Genomic DNA, 22,896 nt, shown 5'->3' on the forward strand with positions numbered 1-22,896 from the left:
GTTCTGTGTTTCTTAAAGGTATACTCCACCAGACAGTTTTAGATACCATTGACTTCCATAGTAGGAAAAAAATATATACTATGGAAGTCAATGGTATCTAAAACTGTCTGGTTACTGACATTCTTCTAGATATCTTCCTTTCTGTTCAGCAATAGAAAGAAATTCATACAGGTTTGAAACAACATGAGGGTGAGTATATGATGACAGAATTTTAATTTTTCGGTGGAGTAACGTTATACCTTTAAAGGGTCAGTAAGAAGCCAATATTCTAACCGGAGAGCTAAGAGCTCAAGTTAGAACTGCATGTAATAGAAACAAAATTATAAGTATAACTATCAAACATAGTATTTTGGTTATTTAACTTTAAAATATATATTTTATTAGATATATTTAATTGTATTTTGGTTATTCAGGGTGGCCGCGGGTCCTTAAAAAGTCTTAAATAAAATGTTCCTAATAAAAGGCCTTAAAGTATTAAAATGTCCTAAATTCAGATTCGATAGGTCTTAAATATTTCTGGTCACATTACCGCTAAAATTTCTCCAGTCTGACGGACCTAATGTCCGTCAAATAACCAGTGAAGCATCGAATCGCGAGAATGATTCAGATTTTATTACTTAAACAGCTATTGATAATGATAATGTAGGCTTTTTCTGGTAACGCTGTTGAGGCTCGCTCTGCTTGTCTCTGTGATAGATTTTATAGTAAGAAATCAAAACAAATGAGCATAACGGCACACATAAAAAAACTCACAGAAGAAACATACTGAGGTAAAAATTCTAAATGTTGTTTTTTTATTTATTTATAACATGTGATATAGTTAAGTAACATAACATGACGGGAGCTATTTTGCTGAATATTCTCACGATTGCAAATGTTACATTGATTTTAGTTCAATAAACAAGTAGTTAATATTAAATTATTTCAATTACTTAGGTTAAATATTACATATACGTATGCAATATAATGTGTATTTCCATCACAGGTTTGGTCTTAAATTTAATTCAAAGTGGCATTAAAAAGGTCTTAAAAAGTCTTAAATTTAACTTGTTATCTGTAGACACCCTGTATTAACTGGCCGGAATTTTGAGATCGCAATAGACGTGAAGGACTATAATGCGTTAAGAGCTCGCTCAAGTACTGCGGAGCTAAACCATTTAGTGCTTTGTAAGTAATCAGCAGTATTTTAAAATGTATACGATCTTTAATAGGAAGCCAGTGCAGTGTTGACAGAACCGGGCTAATATGGTCATACTTCCTGGTTCTGGTAAGAACTCGAGCTGCTGCGTTTTGGACCAGCTGTAATTTGTTTATTAAGCGTGCAGGGCAACCACCCAGTAGAGCATTACAATAATCTAGCCTTGATGTCATGAACGCATGAACTAATTGTTCCGCATTTGTCATTGAGAGCATATGACGTAATTTAGATATATTTTTAAGATGGAAAAATGCTGTTTTACAGATACTAGACACGTGACTTTCAAATGAAAGATTGGTATCAAAGAGCACACCCAGGTTCCTAACCAACGATGAAGACTTAACAGAGCAGCCATCAAGTGTTAGACAGTATTCTAGGTTATTACGTGAGGGAGTTTTTTGTCCAATAATTAGAATCTCTGTTTTTTCAGAATTAAGTAGTAGGAAATTACTAGTCATCCAATTTTTTATATCAGGTATGCATTCCGTTAATTTTGTGAATTGGTAAGTTTCGTCTGGGCGTGAAGAAAGTCCTACTATTATTCCTTTCAATAATTTGTTACATTAAGATATCACAATGCAGAAGAAAAGATCTGTCTATACTTCCGTTTCATTGTGACTTTTAAGGCCCTGTTCTAAACGGCACACTTCATGTGCATCTGTGGTGTACCACAAGACTGCAGGGTGTCCCATTTGTCATTTTAGGTTTCAGAAGGAAGCAGACTTACACCCGACAGACAAAGCAGCGTTATGTCATGAAAGCGTGGAACTGGAGAAAGACGTCGAAGGCCTAGGGTTCCATTGGGACGGGCTGTGTCTTTATTAAAACAAATCTTTACATAGATTAAACCAATAGGCCTTTATCTCATTTCCTGGTTTTGGAACGTTCGAAATCACCAAGCAGTGTACTCGCACTTCCGGTGGTTAAGTAGTTACACCTTTAGATGAAAAGCAATTTAATCAAACCATTAAAATGGAATCAAGAAAACAAAACAAAAAAAGAAACTTTTGGCAGATGCGAGAGCGAAGTAGTCCAGTGCAATAACCGGAAGACGCCGTACACTGCTTCACGGCTACTTCCAGCGTTCTATTGTGTTGTGATAAAGGCCTATACAATATCCCTCAGTTTCACAGACAAGTCTTAAGATAGTCCCAGACTAAAATGTATGTTTGAGCTGTTTTAACTAAAAGCATCTTGCACTGACATATCTTAAAATATGTCAGTGCCATTGTTTTGTTTCAAGATGCACACCAGTCATGTTTTTTCTAAGACACGTTTATTAAAGCTACTCAAATGCTCTAATTTAACTAAGGCCTAATCCTGGCTTACTCTAAGCCCTGTCTGTGAAACCAGGCCTAAACATTACATTTTGTATTTTAGCAAATTATCTGTAATCTACTGACATGATTTTAATTCTGAAACATATTTCTGCTTCCTAGATTATTTGATCTTTTTTCCAAGATGATCCCTGCAAGTTTCGGCCAGCTGTTGGCTAAAGTGAGCAAGCTGAGGACCCACCTGCTATTTGCTCCTTCATACTTCACTACAGCACGGCTATCAAATCAAAACTCTAAACCGCATGAAAGAAACATTCTCCTGATGGGTCCTCCTGGAGCAGGGAAGACCTGTGTAGGGTGGATTCTGGGACACAGACTAGGTATGCCTGTTATTGATATAGATGACAATGTTCTCGAAAGGACGTGGGGAATGAGTGTGGCAGACAAGCTCTCTGAAATTGGTGGTGATGGTTTTATTGAAGAAGAAGGTAAAGCAGTGTGCAGGTTTGCAGCCACAGGAAGTGTCATCTCTCTGACCGGCTCCAATCCCCTGCATTCGGACGCCATGCGGCACCTGAAGCGCTCTGGACTGGCCGTGTACCTGGATGTGGACACAGAAGATATCATGCAGAGACTCTCTCGAATGAAGGTGAACAGGATTGTGGGTCAGGATGCTGGTGTTTCTATGAGAGAGATATTACATTACAGGAAGCAGTTTTATGAGAAATGGCTAGATGCGAGAGTCCTTTGTGGGACGGGAGACTCCGTGGAGGACGTGGCTGATAAAGTCCTGAGGACTCTGCTCAGATATGAGGATTCAGAATCAGAGGTGTTTGTTTCAACGAGGAGCCAAATGTCAAGTGACCCCAAGTTCTTCAGTGATGTCGTCATAGAGGGTCTTGCACCAGATGGAGGGCTTTATGTCATACCTGTCAAGTATCCCGTTTTGGCCGGGAAAGTCCCGTATTTTACCCTTCTTTCCCGCCGTCCTCCCGTATTAGTATTTACCCGTAAATCTCCCGTATTTTAACCTGCGTTATTAAAAAAAATTTGTTTACGTTTTAAAAAAAATAATTTTTTAATAATTATTAAAAAATAATAATACCCCGGGCCCGGGCGGAGTAAAAAAAAACAAAAAAACATTACCAATCTGAGCTCTGTCACTAGTCTCGCGATAACTGCCACCTGCAGTAGCCTACTGTAGGTGGCAGTTGTCGCGAGGTTAGTGTGTGAGGTCAGATGATGAGTGACAACGCGGGAAAAAACAGAAAAAAAAAATACAACTGAGACGAATGATGGACGCTACGACCTTCTCGGAAGGCACTCCTGCCAAAAAATCTAAAATCGCATGTAAATACTGTGATCAATGGGAAGGTGAATTTAATTTTCTGAAGAGGAGCAGGGTGGGGGACAGTCACGCGTTTTGCAAGTTTTGTAACTGATTTTAGCATCTCACACGGGGGAAGGAATGATGTTTCTCAGCACGAGAAATCCGCCAAGCACAAGCGCGGGCTAGAGGGACAAAAACATGCCCAGGCGATGTCAGCATTCGTGACGAGAAATGCCACCGATGCAGACCAGGTCATACGTGCAGAGGTAAAAATGGCAATGCTGTGTGCCAAAAACAACATTCCTTTCTCCTTCCACGATGACTTCAACAAGTGTGTAGCTGACATGTTCCCGGACTCTGCTATTGCACGAAAATACTCAACGGGAAAAACTAAGGCTACTCAAATCATCAAAGGTAAATTAGCTAACATACCTATCTTTCTTACTGCTGGGCTACTGTACGTTTGCTAAAACGGTATCAAATGGGTTTGAAATGTGTTTGAATATTCTAACATTTGAGCATAGGCGTTGAGTTCGGTGGGGACATGGAGGCGCCGGCGAGTGAACTGGAGTTTGTCTCATAAATGAACCGAAACTCAGCGTATAATGCACATTCCCATTCACAGCGTATTTAGACACATTTAGACGTCTTATGAATGACTTAAATGAACAACTAGCCTACTAGTCGACTAGAAAAAAAACTTTTAGTCGGAAGCAGCCCTTATTCCACATATTTTCTGTGTTGAGCGAGCGACCCTGCGCGAAAGAGAGAAAAAAATGAATGCGTCATTGTACCCAGCACTTCTGAAAATGCGCTTCCGAATGCGTCTCTGTACCCAGCACATTTCAAACCAAACTGACGCCCATGCATTTGAGCATTAACCCATGGCATGTGTTGTAGGCTAACTTACTAGCTAATTACTGGACACTCAACAGGTGCCATAGCAGCAGAACTAGAGGACGAGTTGGCCAAAACATGCCGATCTCAGCCCTTTTCACTGATGTGCGACGAATCGAACAATAGAAAAACAGAAAAAGAATTCGTCATCCTGACTAGACTCTACGATGAGGCCACTCTGCAGGTCTCTACAAGATTCCTGGAGATGCCTACATGCAATGTAGGAAATGCAGAAAATCTGTATGAAAAGCTTAGTGAAGCATTAAGGTAAGGGGAACTGCACTGTGTTGTTGACATGTTTAGTAGATTGTATTTAATTACAACCTTACATTTTGTCTGAGACGTTTTGTGGCATTTTTTTCCTGTTTCCAATAGAAAAAGAGGCATCCCATGGGATAACCTGATTGCCTTTAACTCTGATAATGCGAGTGTTATGAAAGGCCGCCATAACTCGGTCATCAGCAGACTGAAGACCAGCCAGCCCCACGTCCAGGACCTTGGCTGCATCTGTCACCTGGTACAGCTGGCCACTGGCTGTGGCATCAGAGCAGCCCAGGTACCAGTGGAAGACATCCTGGTGGGGATATACACCCACTTTGATAGAAGGTAAATGCATACATATAGACCTGCTATTTCTCTCACCTAATGTTGTGTGTTACAATGTAACAACATTGCATGTGGCTAACTCATGCACAAGGTAGCCTTGTAGGCCTGCAGTTCATATTCTTCACACACACACACACTCACAATTCCAACCACTAACAGAGTAATTTTCTATCTCTCAGTGCAAAAAGATGTGAAGTCTACAAAGAGTTTGTAGACTTCACTGATTCAGACCACCTGAAGCTCCTCAGGTACTGCAGCACCAGATGGCTGAGTCTGTTAACCTGCATCCAGAGGGTGCTGAACCAGTGGGATGCACTACAGGTAGGATGGTAACTCCACTCAGCAGATATCTACACAGTTTACCATGCTATATTTCAATTTTAACCATGTATTGCCACCCTGTATCTCTATGTACTGTAGGCCTACTTTAACAGTCATGAAGAGGTGGAGAGGAGTGTTAAAGTGCGTGATCTGGCAAGCCATCTGCGTGATCCAATCGTGAAGACCTACTTCCTGTTCCTGAGTGCTGCCCTTAAGCCTTTATCTGAATTTAACATTGCCTTCCAGGTGGGTGTCAATGATATTGAGTGAATGAGTGAATAATAGGATATAACTAAATGTTTGTGCTTATTGTAGCATTCTTATTTCACTGTTATTTTGTTGTGACCATTGATATTATCTGCAGTCAGAGGGAATACAAATTCACAGACTTGAAGAGGAGATGTGCAGGCTGATGAAGAGGATCATGGGCTACCTCATACCAGCCAGGGCAATCGTGGCTGTACCTCTCAGGGAGGTGGAGTATGGAGATGGACATCAGTTGGCTGATGAAGATCTTTTTATCGGAGCAGACACAAAGGCATTCATGAGAAGCGCTGAGCTCCCTGTGTCAGCCGAGAAGAAAATCTTTCAGTGAGTATATTACCCAGTAGTTATATTATGATATCATCTTTTAACAGTATGAGAGTATAGGCTGTAGTGTGCCTAAAATATTACCACTAATGCATTTTTTTCACTCTTATGCTGTTGTAGAACTGTGAGAAGCTTCTATGAGGCAGTGCTTAAGAAGATGTTCTCCTCCTTTCCCCTCGACCATCCACTCCTGAGGGACCTGAAAGTGCTGGACCCTGCAGCTCGTCTTAACATAACTCCAGGGACAGGTAGATAATAAAAACAGTTTCCAATAGGCTTTATGCCCAGCTCCACTACTTACCCTAGCAACCACCCTAGCAATGGTCAGACACACCTGGATTAATCAGTTTGTCCAATAATGTAAGACAGGAAATAAAGGAGCTGGCTTAAGTTCAGGAAGTAATGCAGTTGTGCATAAAGCCTATTGATATTAGGCAAGGCAAGGCAAATTTATCTGTAAAGCCCATTTTTTTCAAACAATTTGTCTCAAAAGGCTTTACATCGCATCATAACAACATCCTCTGGGGACAGTTCCCCATTGATAACCAAACAATTAATTGGCACAGTATACTTGATACTTGTTTAGATCTGCAATGTTCAGTCAAACACTTGTTTTACTTTACAGTGGAAAGGCTAGGGGCCCTGTTCCCTCAGTTGAGGTTGAAAGAGGATAAGATGAGAGAGGAATTCACAGACTATCAGGTGACAGATAGTAAGCAACTCCCCCAAGAAGAAAGAATCGACAGATTCTGGGGCCTGGTAGGAAAGGACATGAGGTTCAGTGAGCTGCCAAAACATATGAAGGCTTTACTGTGCATTCCCCATAGCAATGCAAGTTCAGAAAGGGTGTTTAGCATGGTACGAAAGATTGTTACAGAGAATAGGATGACGTTAGACAACAGAACTGTTTGCGCTCTACTCTCATGTAAAATTAACCACTCTGGCCCAGCCCACAAATACACTCCTTCCAAAACAGTCTTAAAGAATGCAAAGTCTGCTACAATTTTGTACAACAACTCACTAAAAGACTAAAGAAAAGTTATGTGAAATGAAAAGGAAAAACTGTAAAACAAAAACAATATGAAATGAAAAGAATGTGTGGAATGAAAATAAAATGTAAATGTAAAGACAAGCAATGTTAAATGAACAGAAAATATGCAAATAAGCCTTTCAATAAAATGCTCTTCATATATACCCTTTTGTGTTTTCATTTAGGATATAATGAATGTTCACAGCATGTCAATGTCAACAAAGGTAGGCCTATCATTGGCTTCATGCACAACGGCACTACTTCCTGAACTTCAGCCAGCTCCTTTGTTTCCTGTCTGCCATTATTGGACAAACTGATTAATCCAGGTGTGCCTGACCTCAGTAGTCACAACAACAATAATCAGACACACCTGGATTAATCAGTTTGTCCAATAATGGCAGACAGGAAACAAAGGAGCTGGCTGAAGTTCAGGAAGTAGTGCAGCTGTGCATAAAGCCAATTGTAGTTTAAAAGTGGTGATTTTAGCTTTCTTGTACACCTGTCTTAAAATGTAAGGGATACTGGAGCTTGGTTGGGGTGGTGGGACTGCTCGCGGTGGGCGCCGGAAAATTTCCCTTATTTTCAAATCCAAAACTTGACAGGTATGCTTTATGTACCAAAAAAAGGTTTCCCCAAACTGGAACCTTCAGAATGGTTGAGAATATCCAGCCATGCCACGAGAGCTGTGGCCATACTGGAAAACTGTATCCATCCTATGGATGTGTCCCCTGTAGAATTGAGCACAATGGTGTGTCGTGCTTACGGCCAGAACTTCGCCGATCAGTCGGTTGTGCCTCTAAAGCACCTCACTGATCATCAGTATCTTCTAGAACTCTTTCACGGCCCAACTGCCTCGTTTAAAGACCTGGCACTGCAGTTGATGCCTCAGCTGTTTGCCCACTGCCTGCCACAGATGTGCAACTACCTGATTCTAGTGGCCACATCTGGAGATACCGGAAGCGCGGTGCTGAACGGCTTCAGAAATCTTAAAGACAGTGACCGGGAGAGGATCGGCGTGCTTGTGGTTTTCCCTGAGAACGGAGTGAGTGAGATTCAGAAGCTACAGATGACAGGATTTCAGGAGGGCAATGCCAAGTCCATCAGCGTCCTGTCCAATTTTGACTTCTGCCAGAGGAGCATTAAACGAATGTTTGGGGACTCGAGCTTGATCGGACATTTAGCTGTGGAATATGCCACGGTTCTCAGCACCGCAAACTCGATAAACTGGGCCCGACTGCTCCCTCAGGTGGTCTATCACTGCTCGGCGTACATGGACCTGCTTAGAAATCGCACGCTGACTTTCGGAGACCCCATTGACGTGTGCATCCCTACCGGAAACTTTGGCAATGCCATGTCAGCCCTGTATGCCAAACAAATGGGAATACCCATACGGAAGGTGATCTGTGCATCCAATCATAACTGCATCATATCCGACTTCATCGCTAGTGGCAAGTATGATCTCCGCAACCGGAAGCTGCAGGTTTCAAACTCTCCTGCCATTGATATCCTGAAGTCTTCCAACCTTGAGAGGTTCATCCATCACGCTTCCGGTGGGGATGGAAGTCTTGTCAGAGATCTGTGTTTGAATCTAGAAAGAGAGCGCATCTTTAAAGTGTCGGAGACTTTACGGCAGAAGATAAATCTGGAACTTCAAGCTGGTTGGTGCTCTGAAGAAGACTGTTTGAGGGCCATACAGGAGGTGCACACTACAACAGGCTTCATAATGGACACTCACACAGCGGTTGGGAAAGTAGTCGCCGATCGTATACATGACAAAACCTGCGATATGCTCCACTGCACACCACGGGAAGTTTGCTCCGGCTGTCTTAAAAGCCCTTCAGTGTCAAGATATCCCACCGGATCCTGTTGAGCAGTTGGATAAACTCTGCAGCATTGGAGGCCGAGAGCAGATGCATGACGCTCTGCTGAAGTGCATGGGAAACAGTGGACATCATCCACATAAAGTATGTCAGGCTGACTATAACAAGCTCACAGATGAAGTAGAAACTATGATACAAGACTCATTTCTGAGAGTCCAGTGAAACCTGCAGTACCTGCACATGTCCACTTGATGGCAAAGTCTGTCAAGAAACCCCAAACATTATACTTCCATCAAATCTAAAGTCATGAGATATAGTTCAAATGCTTTTCATGTAAGTCCATAAACTAGTCTTAATTGTATGCAGCGCCGGCGGTATGGGGGGGCATTAGGGGGCAATGCCCCCCCAAATGTCTTTTATGCCCCCCCAAATTGAATTATGATATAATTTACAAAATAATATCAGTTTAATTTACATTTTAGTGAGAAATAATAAAAATATGTCTACAAACTGCTCATTAGCTGAAAATATAATAAAGCTTAGCCAACATAAAACCACAGTGAGGAAACCCCCCTGCCGCCCCCCCAATCACTTGCACGTTAATACATGAATGAAATGAATTTCAGTTGGCGCAATATTCCTGGCTGCATTCAAAACAAAGCAAACAGATGAAAACTGTCCAAAAATGGACATTAGAAAATGGTTCAAAACCACAGTTTCTCCTTCCACGTCGATTAACGATTCTGCTGACCCCATACAACAAGACAACGACAACAGCCCGGCTAACATTTGTGACTCCGTGGCCGAGTGGCCGGCGGCCGTGAATGGAAGGACGCTGTTCTCAGGAAGTTCCAATCAGCTCACAAGCGGCGTCTTCAGCTCTTCTAACTGCAAATTAAATTTAAAGTTTCATGCTGGCCGGTTGTTAGTGTATTTATCTAACTGGCATTATGTACTGTCAAAGTTCACTATATTGTGTGTGTTGTCACGTTATGTTGTGATGATGAGACTAATAATAGTTTAGTAGGCCTATTTAGTTCAGTTTTGCGCTGACCATTGTCCTGAAATGTCACTCCCGCCGTGGAGAAACAGTTGTTTTAGCCTATATTTTCTTGTAAATGGAAATTGTAGAATAATCTCTGTGTATGTTGTTGGTGTTTTTAATTTGTTTTGATGAAGGTAACTAACGTTACATGATGCTTTTTTAATAGTAGGCTACTGTGAACGCTTATGTTAGAGCAAAGCAGAATAAAGATGTGTAGCTTTTTTTCTCTCTTCCGCCAGTGAGATAGCAGTTAAACTACTATCCTGACCTGTCAGTGAGAGACTGTGAGCATGTTCGTTAGCTTTGTTTATAATAAAGCTGTGGTCAGAGTCGGTCTTGTAATTTTTTTGTATAGGCCTATTTAACCCTTATTTAATCAAATTTCTTAAGAGTTGCACGTCTTGCAACAATGTGTAATGGTTTATGTGTTTATTGTATGGGTTGCATCACTTCATGGTAATAGCTAACAGAAAAGGCAGTAGCAATAATAAATATAGGATATCTGATATCCGAAAAAAAGTCCCCATACCTAGTGCCCACCCATTGAAAATAAATGCCCCCCTGCTGAGCGCAGTCTGAAGCCGGCTCTGATTGTATGAATGAATGAATGAATTCATTCATTAATTGTACTTTATCATAATCTCTCAGATGTTTTATTAATTTAGTGTTGATAACTTTATTAAAAAAGCCTGTTTATACTGATAGTGGCTTAATTGCTGGCAACAGCAAACAGTCTACAGTTACATAATGAAATATTACTTGGTGGAATTATTCTTTTTGAATATTATTAATAAAAATAATTTATTGATCATTTTTATTCCTATTGCTGTTGTTGACATGTGTAGCTTATTTCTTTAAGGGTTGAAATACAAATAAATAAACTGACAAGGCAAACAAAAAGTTTTTCCCTCTTGAAGAGATAGTTCATCATCATTCACTCAAACACTCATGTTGTTCCAGACCTCAATTACTTTCTTTATTCTGTCAAACACAAAAAAAATACAAATAAAATAATAATATTGAGAAATTAATCCGTTTTTTCCCCTTCATGTAGTAGAAGTCAATGGTAACCAAACCGGTTTGCTTTATCAACATTCTTCCCAATATCTTTATATATATATATAATGACTGAGCATCCTGGATTGAATCCTGTTTGTTTAAACGTGTATTCTCTTCAGAATGCATACATTTATCGAGCCGACTGTGGAACCTTACCCTGGTATTCCAGAGTTCTCACGAGAGCACAAGTTGAGTTTGCTCAGCGAGTTAGATTTAGGTCTGGATTTCCAGGCTAATGGAACCTTGCGTCTACGTGGAATTGTACAGTAAGTGTCGATAGTGTTTTTAAATGTTATGTCAAGTTTTTATATTTGATTAAAGTTTGAAAATTTTAATGCAGGGCTATATAATATAATAATATATTTACATCTACAATCAACCTACACATACAGAATTATGTAATTATGTAATGTTACTGTACATGTAAATGAATTTTTTGTACTTTTTGTATGTATGTGAAAAGCCCTTCTAGGGACGGACATTGCAAATTAGCCTTGGCTATAAATGTTGTAGTGTGGTACAGGTTTATTGTTCACACGTGTCCCTATTAAATACAATTAAATAAATAAAATTAAATAAATACTGACTGCACAAAAGTAAAAACTTAGCTATATTCTGAATTGCAACCATGAAATTGACAACACATATGGCAGAACAAACTTAATATTTATTAATATCACAATACACTCTGCAAATACAAGAAAATTATTTCACAATTTGTATAAATAATTAGTGGATGGATCTTACTTTATTCTTGTAATTAAATAAACATTGCCGATTCTACAAAACCAATACATACTGTAAACAAACTAGTGAATATTTGACATTTTATATACAATAGTAAGAAATAACTTCAGGAGTCTTCATAGAATTATAAGAAAGCACAAAATGAAGCATAGGCTGTGCTATAACAAAACAAAGACATTGCTGAAAAATAAAGTACTATCTGTACATGTGCCTGTGTTTTAGTCGTTACAGGTTTCTGGCATATCGCTCCTTTGTGAGCTGGTGCTGGGGTTTCCTTGGCCGTCGGGTACGTGTCGTGATTCCAGCCTGTGTGGTGATGAGGGTTCGCCGTGAGTTTCCAGATGATCAGGGCAGATATGTTGGTTTCCTACCAGCTGATGATTGAATCTGGACACCATGGTGGAGATGACCTCCTCCTTGTCTGGCCGCTCATACTCCGCACAAAGGTCTGATAGTATGGGTATCTTAAGTACCTCATCCATGTATGGAGCAGGGTCCACAAAAACATGCTCAAATATTAGGTCCTGCAGGTCATCTAGGTACTCTGTGCAATAAAACAAAATGTATTTATAAATGTATATCCTGTTGATGATGTTGCTTGTGCACGACCAGCATTTTCATTGTAATGAAAGGTTCAGCCAGGTTTAGTCTGCAAGTGCACAGACACAATTCAGGAAAATAGCCTATAGTGATGTAAAGTTATTTTAACAGCAGTTCAATTACCTGCACAACATTCCAAGAAATGGGAACACCACATTTTTTGGGGAAAACCGTAGAATGTCACTATGAAATGACTCCAAAGATGAAGTCTGTTGATGTGGACTTAGTTTGGTGATGTCCCTCAAAATCCGCGTGTTTGTCATCACTTTCTCCAGCTTGTAGAATGCCTGAGTTCCTATGAGAAATGATACAAAAATTGCATTAATTACAACTAATAACTTTAATTTTAGGTTATTTACACTTCGACTAACAGTCCCTTTTTTACATTTTGTCGTGTTGCATAAAAATAATATTTGTTTACAGTATCATACTGGCAACAAGCCACTTGTTTCTATCTCTGCTTCCCTTTAGATGATGTAGACGAGCAGGAAAGTTTGGATCCTCTGTGTACGTTCCTGACATGGTTCAGAATCGATTTCCATTTTGCCACTCTTTCTGGTCCAGTGGTTGAAGATGATGCAGTCCAGTAAATGTGGTTTTTAATGCTTCTCTGCCAGTTCCGTAATTTTTCATCTTGGAAATGTTTTCAAGTTTCCTCACAATCCCTGTAAATAAAAATATAGACAAGCATTTTACTGCTGAGAATAAAAACAGTGATGTTCACAGTTTGCCACTACTAAATATTTGTGATATGCCTATAAACTGTCACAATTTCTTAATTTTCATATTATACCCACTTATAAATCTATGTTATTGAATAAAACCTTTTTCGATGTGCCACACATCATAAAACTGGTTGATGTTATGTTCTCTGAGGCAGAGTGTGAATTACCCCACCATAATTGGGGGGGGTACTGCTCCTTCACTTCTTCTATGACCATCATGGTCCACTACCATATCAATCCCCACCGTGATCGCCAAGTGCAACATGTGTTGTGCAACACACATACAAGGTCTAAACATGCGACAAACTGATAATCAGTATAGGCTACAGAATATCTCATTGTTATTATATATCCAAAAGAGAACTGTTTTGATCAACTCCCAAAAGTTAGAAGTTAAGTGCACTGAAATACCATTCTAATTACTAGTAAATAGTAATACCTTTACAAGAAGCCTATTGCCTATTTCAGGGTTTTCCTGCCTCAAAATGTGGCGCAGGTGGTAAAATCATAATAATTTATTTTAATAATAAGATAATAAAAATGTGTATTTTTTTGTAGATCATCATATAGCCTAATGTGTTTTCCACAATTTTTTCTGTTGGTGGATATTGGTACCTCTAGGGTGGTCCGGGGGCATGCCCCCCCGGAAGAAAATTTTGTACATTTTAAAGATAAATTCATTAATCTGGTGCACTTTGAGTCGCCCGAATCCACTATTAAAAATAAAAAAATCCACCCGCAAACCGCCTATATTCTTTGATTTAGATATCTGCATCTGATCATCACATTACAATTATTCAAATTCTTAGTGTTAAGCATGATAATCTGGTAACATCACACTGAAGTAGGCTGATTTAAAATGAACATTTATTTAAAATAAAAGTTCTTCTTTTGGCAAAATTACATTTCCTTAATAGCCTAAACAGAGGCTTTACTCCCTTCAAGCTTAAATTGTCAATGTTTCATTACATCACTGTTTGAAAACACTCAGAATCATTTTTTTTACCTTTATAAAGGGCATTTTCCCCTAATTTTATTAAATGTATGCTCCATCTTTCATTTCAAATTCTTAAATTTGATAAATATATTCAATTAAAATAATTAGACACTAGTGTTGCGATTCAGGAGGCAGAGACAGATCCATATGCAACAATGTTTATTGACCAGTTAAGCCAGGCAAAACGAATAAGCCGAATGGCCAGAATCCAGGAACGGGCAGGGGTCGGGGCAGGCGGCAGACGACGGAATGAAGAGACGGGCAGAAGTTCAGGGCAGGCAGCGAGAATCAGAGTCCGGGGAACAGGCTTGGGTCAGAAGTCAGGCTGCAGACAATCGAGGAAACAAGTAAGGCAAGGATAATTCAGGAAAACGCTCAGACATGCAACACAGGGTGAAACAATACTTCGCACAGGACACTGAGTGAGTGAGTAAGATATAGTATGAGTAATCAGTGATCATTCAGAACAGGTGCAGCGTAATCATAAATGATCCATACTAGGAGAAGTATGCAATGCTCTTAGTATTCTGGAGAGGGCGCTCGAGATTGAGTACAGGGAGAATCACGGAGACTGGATGCCGTAACAACTAGGCTGTTACCAATAAAATTAAATCATTTACATTGAAAAATGATAACTATTAAATTAGATTATTTTAAATATTTTTGAATATACAAATAAGGAATGTTGAAAAGAATGATACTTTATGAAACTAGCGTTTTGTCATTCAACGTTGACACTTGCTTGAGAAGGTGAAGTCGTTCTCTATCTCCTTCTAGCCACGGTGGTTAAAAATGGTACGGTCCACAATAGGGGTGTCTGAAATCGCTTTACATTAAAATGTTCCTACAGTGAAAATAGGAGTTGACTTGTATTGTAACTGTAATTATATTTTTTTCACAATATCAGAAAAATTATCTGACCCCCCCAAAACTGATATTTCTGTCCCCTACTGGGTCTTCATTGGGGGGTATAGTACCCCCCAGTACCCCCTGTAATTCGAACTATGCTCTGAGGTACTTTTGTATTTGTGGGTGGCGGTCAGTTACAATACACTCCAGAGTAACACCACGAGCTTCCAACAGGGCAAGGCTCCTCTGTAATCCTTTTTCCATGTGGTACGTTCCTCCCACTTCGTTACTCTGAAATAGACAAGAATAGGGAACGAAACAATCATCTTAGACAAACCAGAAGTTTTAAACTTCTCAAAATGTACTTTTTTAAAATACTGATATTTCTTCTCTCCCACCTGAACCAGCTCTGGTGTGTCCACAACGGTGTTGGTCTGAAGGTCCATCAATGTATAGCTTCCAAACTTTGCAGAGTGGCCTTTGAAAGTAATATTACACAAAGCATTATTACCACGAGTGCATTGAATTCAGTTAGATACTACCTATGCATGTTATGCTTCATGATCCGGAAAATACCCGAGCATCCATGCATCCTTCTTATTTACAACTATGTACCTGGTGAGTCAGCCCTCATGTCACCTCCAACGATGACCCTTTCCCTTTCACTCAGGCGATCTAGCGTCTCATTTTGCCATTTTGCTTGAGCACTAAGAAACAAAAACTCGTACTGGTTAACAAATATTAAATACAAAAGTAACAAAATATAATAATAATAAAAATAATACAATTCTGAACCAGGGGTGTTAAACTCAGTTCCAGAAGGATCAACTTTTTTAATGAGCCTTAGAGAGTTGATTAGCTGCCTCAGGTGTGTTTAATAATGATTAGAGGTAAACTCTGCAGTGCTGTGGCCAACAAGGAACTCAGTTTGACACCCCTGTTCTAAAACAAATGCACAGTTTTGAAACTTACGACATGTCTGCTCTGCTGTCTCCGTTAAAGTTGTGTCCGTCTCTGCTGGATCAAATGTATAATCTTGCTCTTCAGGTGCTACTACAGATGATGTGTCCATTAGGGTTTCTTCGTCATCCTCTTCCTCCAGTTCCACACGAGGTCTCTTTGATGGCCACTTTATAGGTGTAGAGGTCCTAAATATTAAACCAGCTGCTGGTGACAAACTGTCAATGTCTGAAACTGTATCTGTCGTCTGGACACCTGTAATATACAAAGTAGTTGTGTGTTACTGTTATGTGACACTTATTGTGTAACAAGACTAGTTATATGTGCTCTGTATAAGCAGTATCATGTAATACATAAACATACCTGAACTCCTGTAGCGAACATGAAACGTCTTCATTGATGACTGAGTACCAACAGACTTGGTCAGCGGTTTTGCGTCTGTCTGGCAAGCAACATCTCTGGTTTGGCTGCTCTGTTCTGATGTGCTGTCCTTAACAAATCAAGATTCCACTATCAGCGCGATAAAAAAATAACAACATAGCTGGACTCATGGTGCTATCACATGCTATCACAAACTTTATAAGTCTAACATGTTATTATGAACTTGACAAATTCAAAGGCAATTTGGAAAACCAACGCGTAATACATACTTCTAGATGTGTAGCTGGATCACGAACAGTTGGCACTGCTACATCCTTCAGGAGCCATTTTTTTGCAAAACCTGCTTTATACTGAGCCTCATTCAAAAAGCTGTCCGGTGTAAAATGATTCGAGCAGACATAAACGAATTTTGGTAGAGTTGAGGGAGCATTTTCTTCAAAAACAAACTTAATCCACCTCGTCTTCAGCGGTTCAGATTTCGGGAGTAAATAGAGAGAGGCTATGTGGATTATTACATCCAGCCCAACGCTTGGGAGACATTCTCGTCAGTGCAGCGATGGCGGATGTGATGCCCGGAGAAAAATCTGTGGAAGCAGTTTTCCAGGATCTGGAGTGGCCTGAGGATGGAACATTTCAGATATCAAAAACAGTTTTTGTTTTATTTATTTTTTTATAATATTAATGATCAATGTCAGTGGTCACATCAAATTGTTACTTTGGTTTCACTTTATCTAGATCCATTGTTTTATTTAAAAAATGTCAGCGCTGGTCGAGAAAATAATATTATAATGGGGGAAATAATTTTAATATTCTGTAAAAACAAGCCTTATTTTTTTGTGGAAAACAAGATAATACTTTTTAAATAATGTTGGAGAAATAATGATTTACCATTATCATATAGTATCAAGCGCTATATAAATGAAGGTGATTTGACTATAACAAGAACATTACAATGAACACAAATTTGAAAATCTCACTACAAATAATCCAGAATTTAAGACAAAAGATAATAATCCTACTCTGCTTGTTACACTTCCACACACCTGAAACTGATCGAGTGAATCTCCTCAGCTTCTCCAATCTAGCGTAGTGTACGAACAAACCATGGATGTTGTAACATCTGCTCCAAGCTGGGGCGTTCAGCTGGATCCAGAGCAAGACACTGTCCAATCAAATCCCTGCAGTCTGTACACATTTTAATAAGGAGAGAGCTGGTTAGTCATGACCATGTGACCTGGCATTTTTGAAAACAGCGATGCTCTCGGTGTACGTTGAGCTACAGTATATATAAAAATTCTGACACACTATAACCTTTAACTTTCTGTACAACTCGTTTGCTTTATGTGTGTTTATCAATGTTATCATCATTATTCACTCACGTTTGGATAAGTTGGGGTTCTGAAATGTAACTTCGGCTTGTGTGATTTCCGTTCTATTACGAAAAGGAAGACAAAAGTTCGACAACTCGTACAGCAACACTCCTAGAGACCAGACGTTTGCTGGGACGGCGTGGAATCGAGGTTCTGTAATGACTTCAGGTGGGCAGTATTCCCGAAATCCTGTAAGGAAGACATTTGCACATTGTTGAGCTTTTTTTTTTTAAAGCATCATCAAAAAATTTGTAAGTCACTAGCTTCAGGTTTCCACACTCCCAAAATGCTCACCCCTGTATCTGTTGCTCTCGTAGCCTTCACTACTAAATAGCTGACCGCAGCCAAAGTCTATCAGCTTGAGATCTAGCGTGTCTTTCTCAAACAGGAAATTCTCAGCATGAATGTCATTATGGAAAACACCATGATGGATGCAGTGTAGCACTGCCCGCACAGCCTGTCTCATGACGACCCGTGAGAAGCAGTCACTCCAAGGTTGACGAGTGATTATGTCATACAAGGTCTCGTAGGCCTCCGGATACTCCATAACCAGAGAGAATTCTTTAGGATGTTCAAACCACTCGTACAGTTGTATGACGAAGGGGCTTATGGGTTCTCGCCTCATCATCATCAGCAGCGCCACTTCTGTAACGAGAGGTTCGCGATTCCCAGGCTAGAGAGAAGAAGCAGACAGAAGGTTAGCTGGGTAAAAATCTGAAGAAAACATCATTTTGAAATGTACTATTCTTTGATCTTTTTAGATGCGTTCAAAAGAGCCTTTTCAGCTCAAAGTTATTTGGTGCCTCTAGGCTTATTTGTTGATCACATTTATACCTAATGCTTCCTACGGGTGTATTAACTAAAGTAATCTGCACTTAAACAACTCAATACACATTCAGGTTTTGGCCAACTTACAATATAAAGATAACGATCATTGTCAATCTTGCGTATCCGCTTGATGGCAACCTGCACAAAAAAAAACAAAAAAACAGTTTCAATAACAGTAACAGTTTTCAAGCACCTGGCTTTGTATTAAGTATTAAACCATCTGTAAATTGTTTTAAATGTGTTTTGATGCATGCAAGAGCAAAATGTTTGTACAATTCAGTAAGATTTACCTTTTTGCCATCAAATTTGCGTGTTCCCAGGAAAACCCTGCCAAATACTCCGGATCCAATTAACTTTTCCACGTTATAGAGAGACTCAAAGGACTCTGAAAAACAAACAGAAAAATATGAGACAATTATTAGCTTGCTAGATCCATTGTTTTATTTTAAAAATATCAGTGCTGGTCGAGCAACAGTAAATGTGATCGGACGTGTTAAAAACTTGACTCAGTTATGCATGAAATAGCTAAATCTCTATCTGTAGACTTTGCACTGCCAAGCCTTATTTCAGTCTCACCTGTTGAGCTCTCGTTCACAGGAGAAGCGTCCACGGCACGCCGAGCAGTTCGGCCAGTTGATGTCTCTGTTGGCTCGACAGGTACTTGACCCGGCAGCGGAGGACACAGAAACCCTTCGAAGCTGTTGGACCTGGACAAACCCTTGTCGCTTGGGCTCTCCGATCCATCGCCACTCCAGCTCCCCTCGACGCTGTCCGAGCCTCGGCTGCTCAGACTCAACAACTCTCTACTTCCTCTCTCGACATGGGCCTCAGGGGGGGGTGAGGACCAGGGTGAGGACCAAGCTGAGGATGGCGTGATGCCCGGAGAGGAATCTGTGGAAACAGTTCTCCGGGATCCAGAGCGACCTGAGGATGGAACATTTCAGATATCAAAAACTGTTTTTATTATTTTTTTATTTTTATTATATTAATTATCAATGTCAGTGGTCACATCAAATTGTTACTTTGGTTTCACTTTATTTTGGTCCCTTTAAAACATTCTATAAGTCTATCAGTAACATTGCACCTACATGTCTACTAACTCTCATTAGAGTATTAGTAGAGCATTAGTAGACTTATAGTTAGTAGAGTGTCTGTTGCTAGATCCATTGTTTTATTTAAAAAATGTCAGCGCTGGTCGAGAAAATTATTTTATAATGGGGGAAATCATTTTAATATTCTGTAAAAACAAGCCTTATTTTGAGTGGAAAACAAGATAATACTGTTTAAAATAATGATGGAGAAATAATGATTTACCATGATTTGGCTTGACGCCGGAGTGATCTGGAGAAGGTGACGATGATGGTTCAGAAACAGGATCTGCTGGAGGAATAAAAGGCTCCACAACATTTCTGCTGAAAAAACCCCTCCAGCGCTTACGGAAACGACCAGGTTTCTTCATTCGTTCTGGAGCTTTTTCTGAAATGAAGAAAAAACAAATGAAAACAACTATTAAACCCATCTCTGACGTCAAATTAAGCAATGACATAATGATATAACTTACATTTTACTATTCAAATCTTATCTGTAAAGTTACAAATCTAAAGTAATGGGAATTGTTCACGCTATCCACCTGACTTCTGCTTAATGCCTGCATAAATGTCCCAACATATTATTTCACAATATTAATAGTAATTTTATTTCACTATTATCACGATTACGAGGTGATTCCGATTCAACGCTAAAGTTATTTTTCTTATTTTATCTGATCTTTAATTAAAAAGAAAACATACATTTCCAGGCTTCATTTGGCCAACTCTGGCACATGTGGCTCAGTTCTTGTAATGGTAAAGATCATATGGGCCATATCTAAATATAGATATATTTTATTAAACACATTTATTAAATGCATAGCAATGTCTTATTTATGACATAACTGACTCTGTAATACTCGGCACGACAGCCATTTTGACAATTTTGCATGTTTTTGACAATTCAAGAGCAATAAGTGGTGAAATTGAATTCTTTTCTGGATCGTATGCTGTCTGTGAAGCGGCTTTCTGTGCGTGTGTTTCTGGTGTGTGTCAGACAGCCATCGAGCTCATGCCTTATTGAGAACGTTTTGCTAACATTCCCATTCAATTAAGAAAACATTATTTCTAAATGTTCCCTGAACGTTCAAAACGTCCAGTTTTTTCAACGTTTCAAAAATGTTTTATCTTGGTTAAAGGAACATTCTATTTTATAATTTGTCATTATGGGAACGTTACTTTTGAATGTTCTCGGAATGTTCCGAAAATGTCAGATGAATGTTGGAAAAAATTGGTTTCACTTTATTTTGGTCCCTTTAAGACATTCTATAAGTCTATAGGGGAATTATCACCCTACGTCACACGGCGTCACGCAGGTTCTACTGCGCATGTCGGGACCAAAAGTGGTCAAAAAAATATGCGGAGAACATTACGAAAATTAAATATAAAATGTTTTAAATCGAGCTATTAGTATTATTCTTATCCGTATCCGTGTAAGGATCAGCTGTTAAACGGGTCTTTCTGCAACCACGATGCGCACGCATCCCGGATGTTTACAAACCTATAATTGGTCTATAAGTAACACTGCACATGTCTACTAACTCTCATTAGAGTATTAGTAGAGTATTAGTTGACCGTTAGGGTTAGAATAAGTTGACATGTAGTTGAAAAGTTACTTATAGTTAGTAGAGTGTCTGTTGCTAGATCCATTGTTTTATTTAAAAAATGTCAGCGCTGGTCGAGAAAATAATATTATAATGGGGGAAATAATTTTAATATTCTGTAAAAACAAGCCTTATTTTGAGTGGAAAACAAGATAATACTGTTTAAAATAATGTTGGAGAAATAATGATTTACCATTATTTGGCTTGACGCCGGAGTGATCTGGAGAAGGTGACGATGGTTCTGGAATAAAACGCTCCACAACAGTCACAGCACTACCGGAACAGCAGCTGAAAAGTCCCTTCGTAGCCTTCCAGATCCTGAGGCTAAGACGTTCTGGAGCTTTTTCTGAAATGAAGAAAAAACTAATGAAAACAACTATTAGACCCATCTCTGACATCAAATTAAGCAATGACATAATGATATAACTTACATTTTACTATTCAAATCTTAATAGTAAAATGCTCCTCCCAACAGACATTCAGTTGTCTACAAGTAAAATTGCACCTACATGTCTACTAACTCTCATTAGAGTATTACAGGGTACCTGCACAATTTTTAAAGTCAAATTTGAGGCTTTTTAAGACCTTTTTAAGACCTGAAGAAATCAAAATGAATACCGTACATTAGGGGTGCGCAATATTGACAAAAATATGTCTCGATATTTTCAACGTTTTGTCGATAATAATTAGATGATATTTTTAAATTATTTAATGATTTACTGTACAGTTTTTTTATGTTTTAATTAAAGAATACTTTAAATATGAAACTAAAACCACCAGTAGGTGGCGGCCACCACTGTCTTAATAAGCGAGTTGTTGGAGTCATTTATTCAACCGATTTGTTCAAACCATAGATATTATATAGAGACTAGATGCCCTATTGGCCGCTGGGCACTGAGAAATGCGGCCGCCATCTTAAACCGGTCGTGTTCCTAGTTTCGTTGCGTGGCAGCAGTGAAGATGCTAGAGCACTGTGGAGTATTTTCCTGTTCTAATCGGCGGACCATCGCAAATAGGGCCCGGGGGATTACTTTTAACATTACCGTACTATTGGTTGTATTTTGTGAATAGAATATTACCAGATAATTGAGAAGGAGCAAGGATCTTTGATATTACTGTACTGATATCGTAGCCAGCTAACGTTAGCTAGGCAATGTTTACTGCACCAGCCGGTGTTCACCTGACATGGAGAGGTGGGGTAAAGTAATAATTACAAGAGCTTCTCGGTTATTTTAGTCCCGTCCGAATGTGCCATCTCAGTAATCATTTCGGACAATGTCAGTAAAGATTACGGCGACTTTTACCTTCTGTAAAAAGGTCCAGGAAAATTACCTCAGGTAACGTTAACGTTTATAAACGTGCGAATAGACCCTCTGTAAATCAAGTAATTTCGTGTTTAAAAGTAGTTTCCTGTGGTTTTTCAAGTATTGAGACGCTTGAAAAGGCATTCAGTTGCGTGTTTTCTCCCTCCCTCAACTCAAGTGTTTTCCACATACCATTCAGATCAGAAAGAAGTTCGAAAGCACTTGTAAGAGGCACGAAACTTACTTTTACCGCAATCCAATCTTAAGTT

At 39.3% G+C, this 22,896-nt stretch overlaps 1 protein-coding gene, 3 long non-coding RNA genes and 1 pseudogene across 5 annotated transcripts; 2 read left to right on the top strand and 3 right to left on the bottom strand.

Annotated features, from left to right (window-relative positions):
• Window positions 1-1,897: 1,897 nt before the first annotated feature.
• Window positions 1,898-9,399, top strand: LOC309507356 (threonine synthase-like 1; annotated as a pseudogene). The gene is made up of 2 exons: window positions 1,898-3,397; window positions 7,864-9,399. The product of its transcript is annotated as a threonine synthase-like 1 (transcript).
• Window positions 4,133-7,010, top strand: LOC309507355 (uncharacterized protein). The gene is made up of 7 exons (XM_082181522.1): window positions 4,133-4,219; window positions 4,741-4,969; window positions 5,078-5,308; window positions 5,488-5,629; window positions 5,729-5,875; window positions 5,994-6,220; window positions 6,341-7,010. Exons 1-7 carry the CDS (start codon window positions 4,150-4,152, stop codon window positions 6,474-6,476), a joined length of 1,182 nt encoding a protein of 393 aa, XP_082037648.1. The 5' UTR covers window positions 4,133-4,149; the 3' UTR covers window positions 6,477-7,010.
• Window positions 9,400-15,496: 6,097 nt separating the features above from the next.
• On the bottom strand, window positions 15,497-16,304 carry LOC309507184. The gene is made up of 3 exons (XR_014209077.1): window positions 16,065-16,304; window positions 15,708-15,799; window positions 15,497-15,570 (listed from the first exon to the last, which is right to left on the bottom strand). It is a non-coding gene; the product is annotated as an uncharacterized lncRNA (long non-coding RNA).
• Window positions 16,305-17,498: 1,194 nt separating this feature from the next.
• Window positions 17,499-18,261, bottom strand: LOC309508631. Its single transcript, XR_014209623.1, has 3 exons — window positions 18,098-18,261; window positions 17,813-17,992; window positions 17,499-17,618 (listed from the first exon to the last, which is right to left on the bottom strand). It is a non-coding gene; the product is annotated as an uncharacterized lncRNA (long non-coding RNA).
• Window positions 18,262-19,425: 1,164 nt separating this feature from the next.
• On the bottom strand, window positions 19,426-21,700 carry LOC309508664. The gene is made up of 3 exons (XR_014209654.1): window positions 21,517-21,700; window positions 19,946-20,107; window positions 19,426-19,555 (listed from the first exon to the last, which is right to left on the bottom strand). It is a non-coding gene; the product is annotated as an uncharacterized lncRNA (long non-coding RNA).
• Between the last annotated feature and the right edge of the window lie 1,196 nt (window positions 21,701-22,896).

This window comes from Leuciscus leuciscus (genome assembly GCF_965113295.1).
Source record: "Leuciscus leuciscus genome assembly, chromosome: 10".
NCBI lineage: Eukaryota > Metazoa > Chordata > Actinopteri > Cypriniformes > Leuciscidae > Leuciscus > Leuciscus leuciscus.

Coding starts and splice junctions, on each gene's coding strand:
- LOC309507355 (XM_082181522.1), top strand. CDS start 4,150: ATGTTCCCGGACTCTGCTATTGCACGAAAATACTCAACGGGAAAAACT. Junction 5,876..5,993: donor AATTTAACATTGCCTTCCAG/GTGGGTGTCAAT, acceptor TATTATCTGCAG/TCAGAGGGAATACAAATTCA. Junction 6,221..6,340: donor GCCGAGAAGAAAATCTTTCA/GTGAGTATATTA, acceptor ATGCTGTTGTAG/AACTGTGAGAAGCTTCTATG.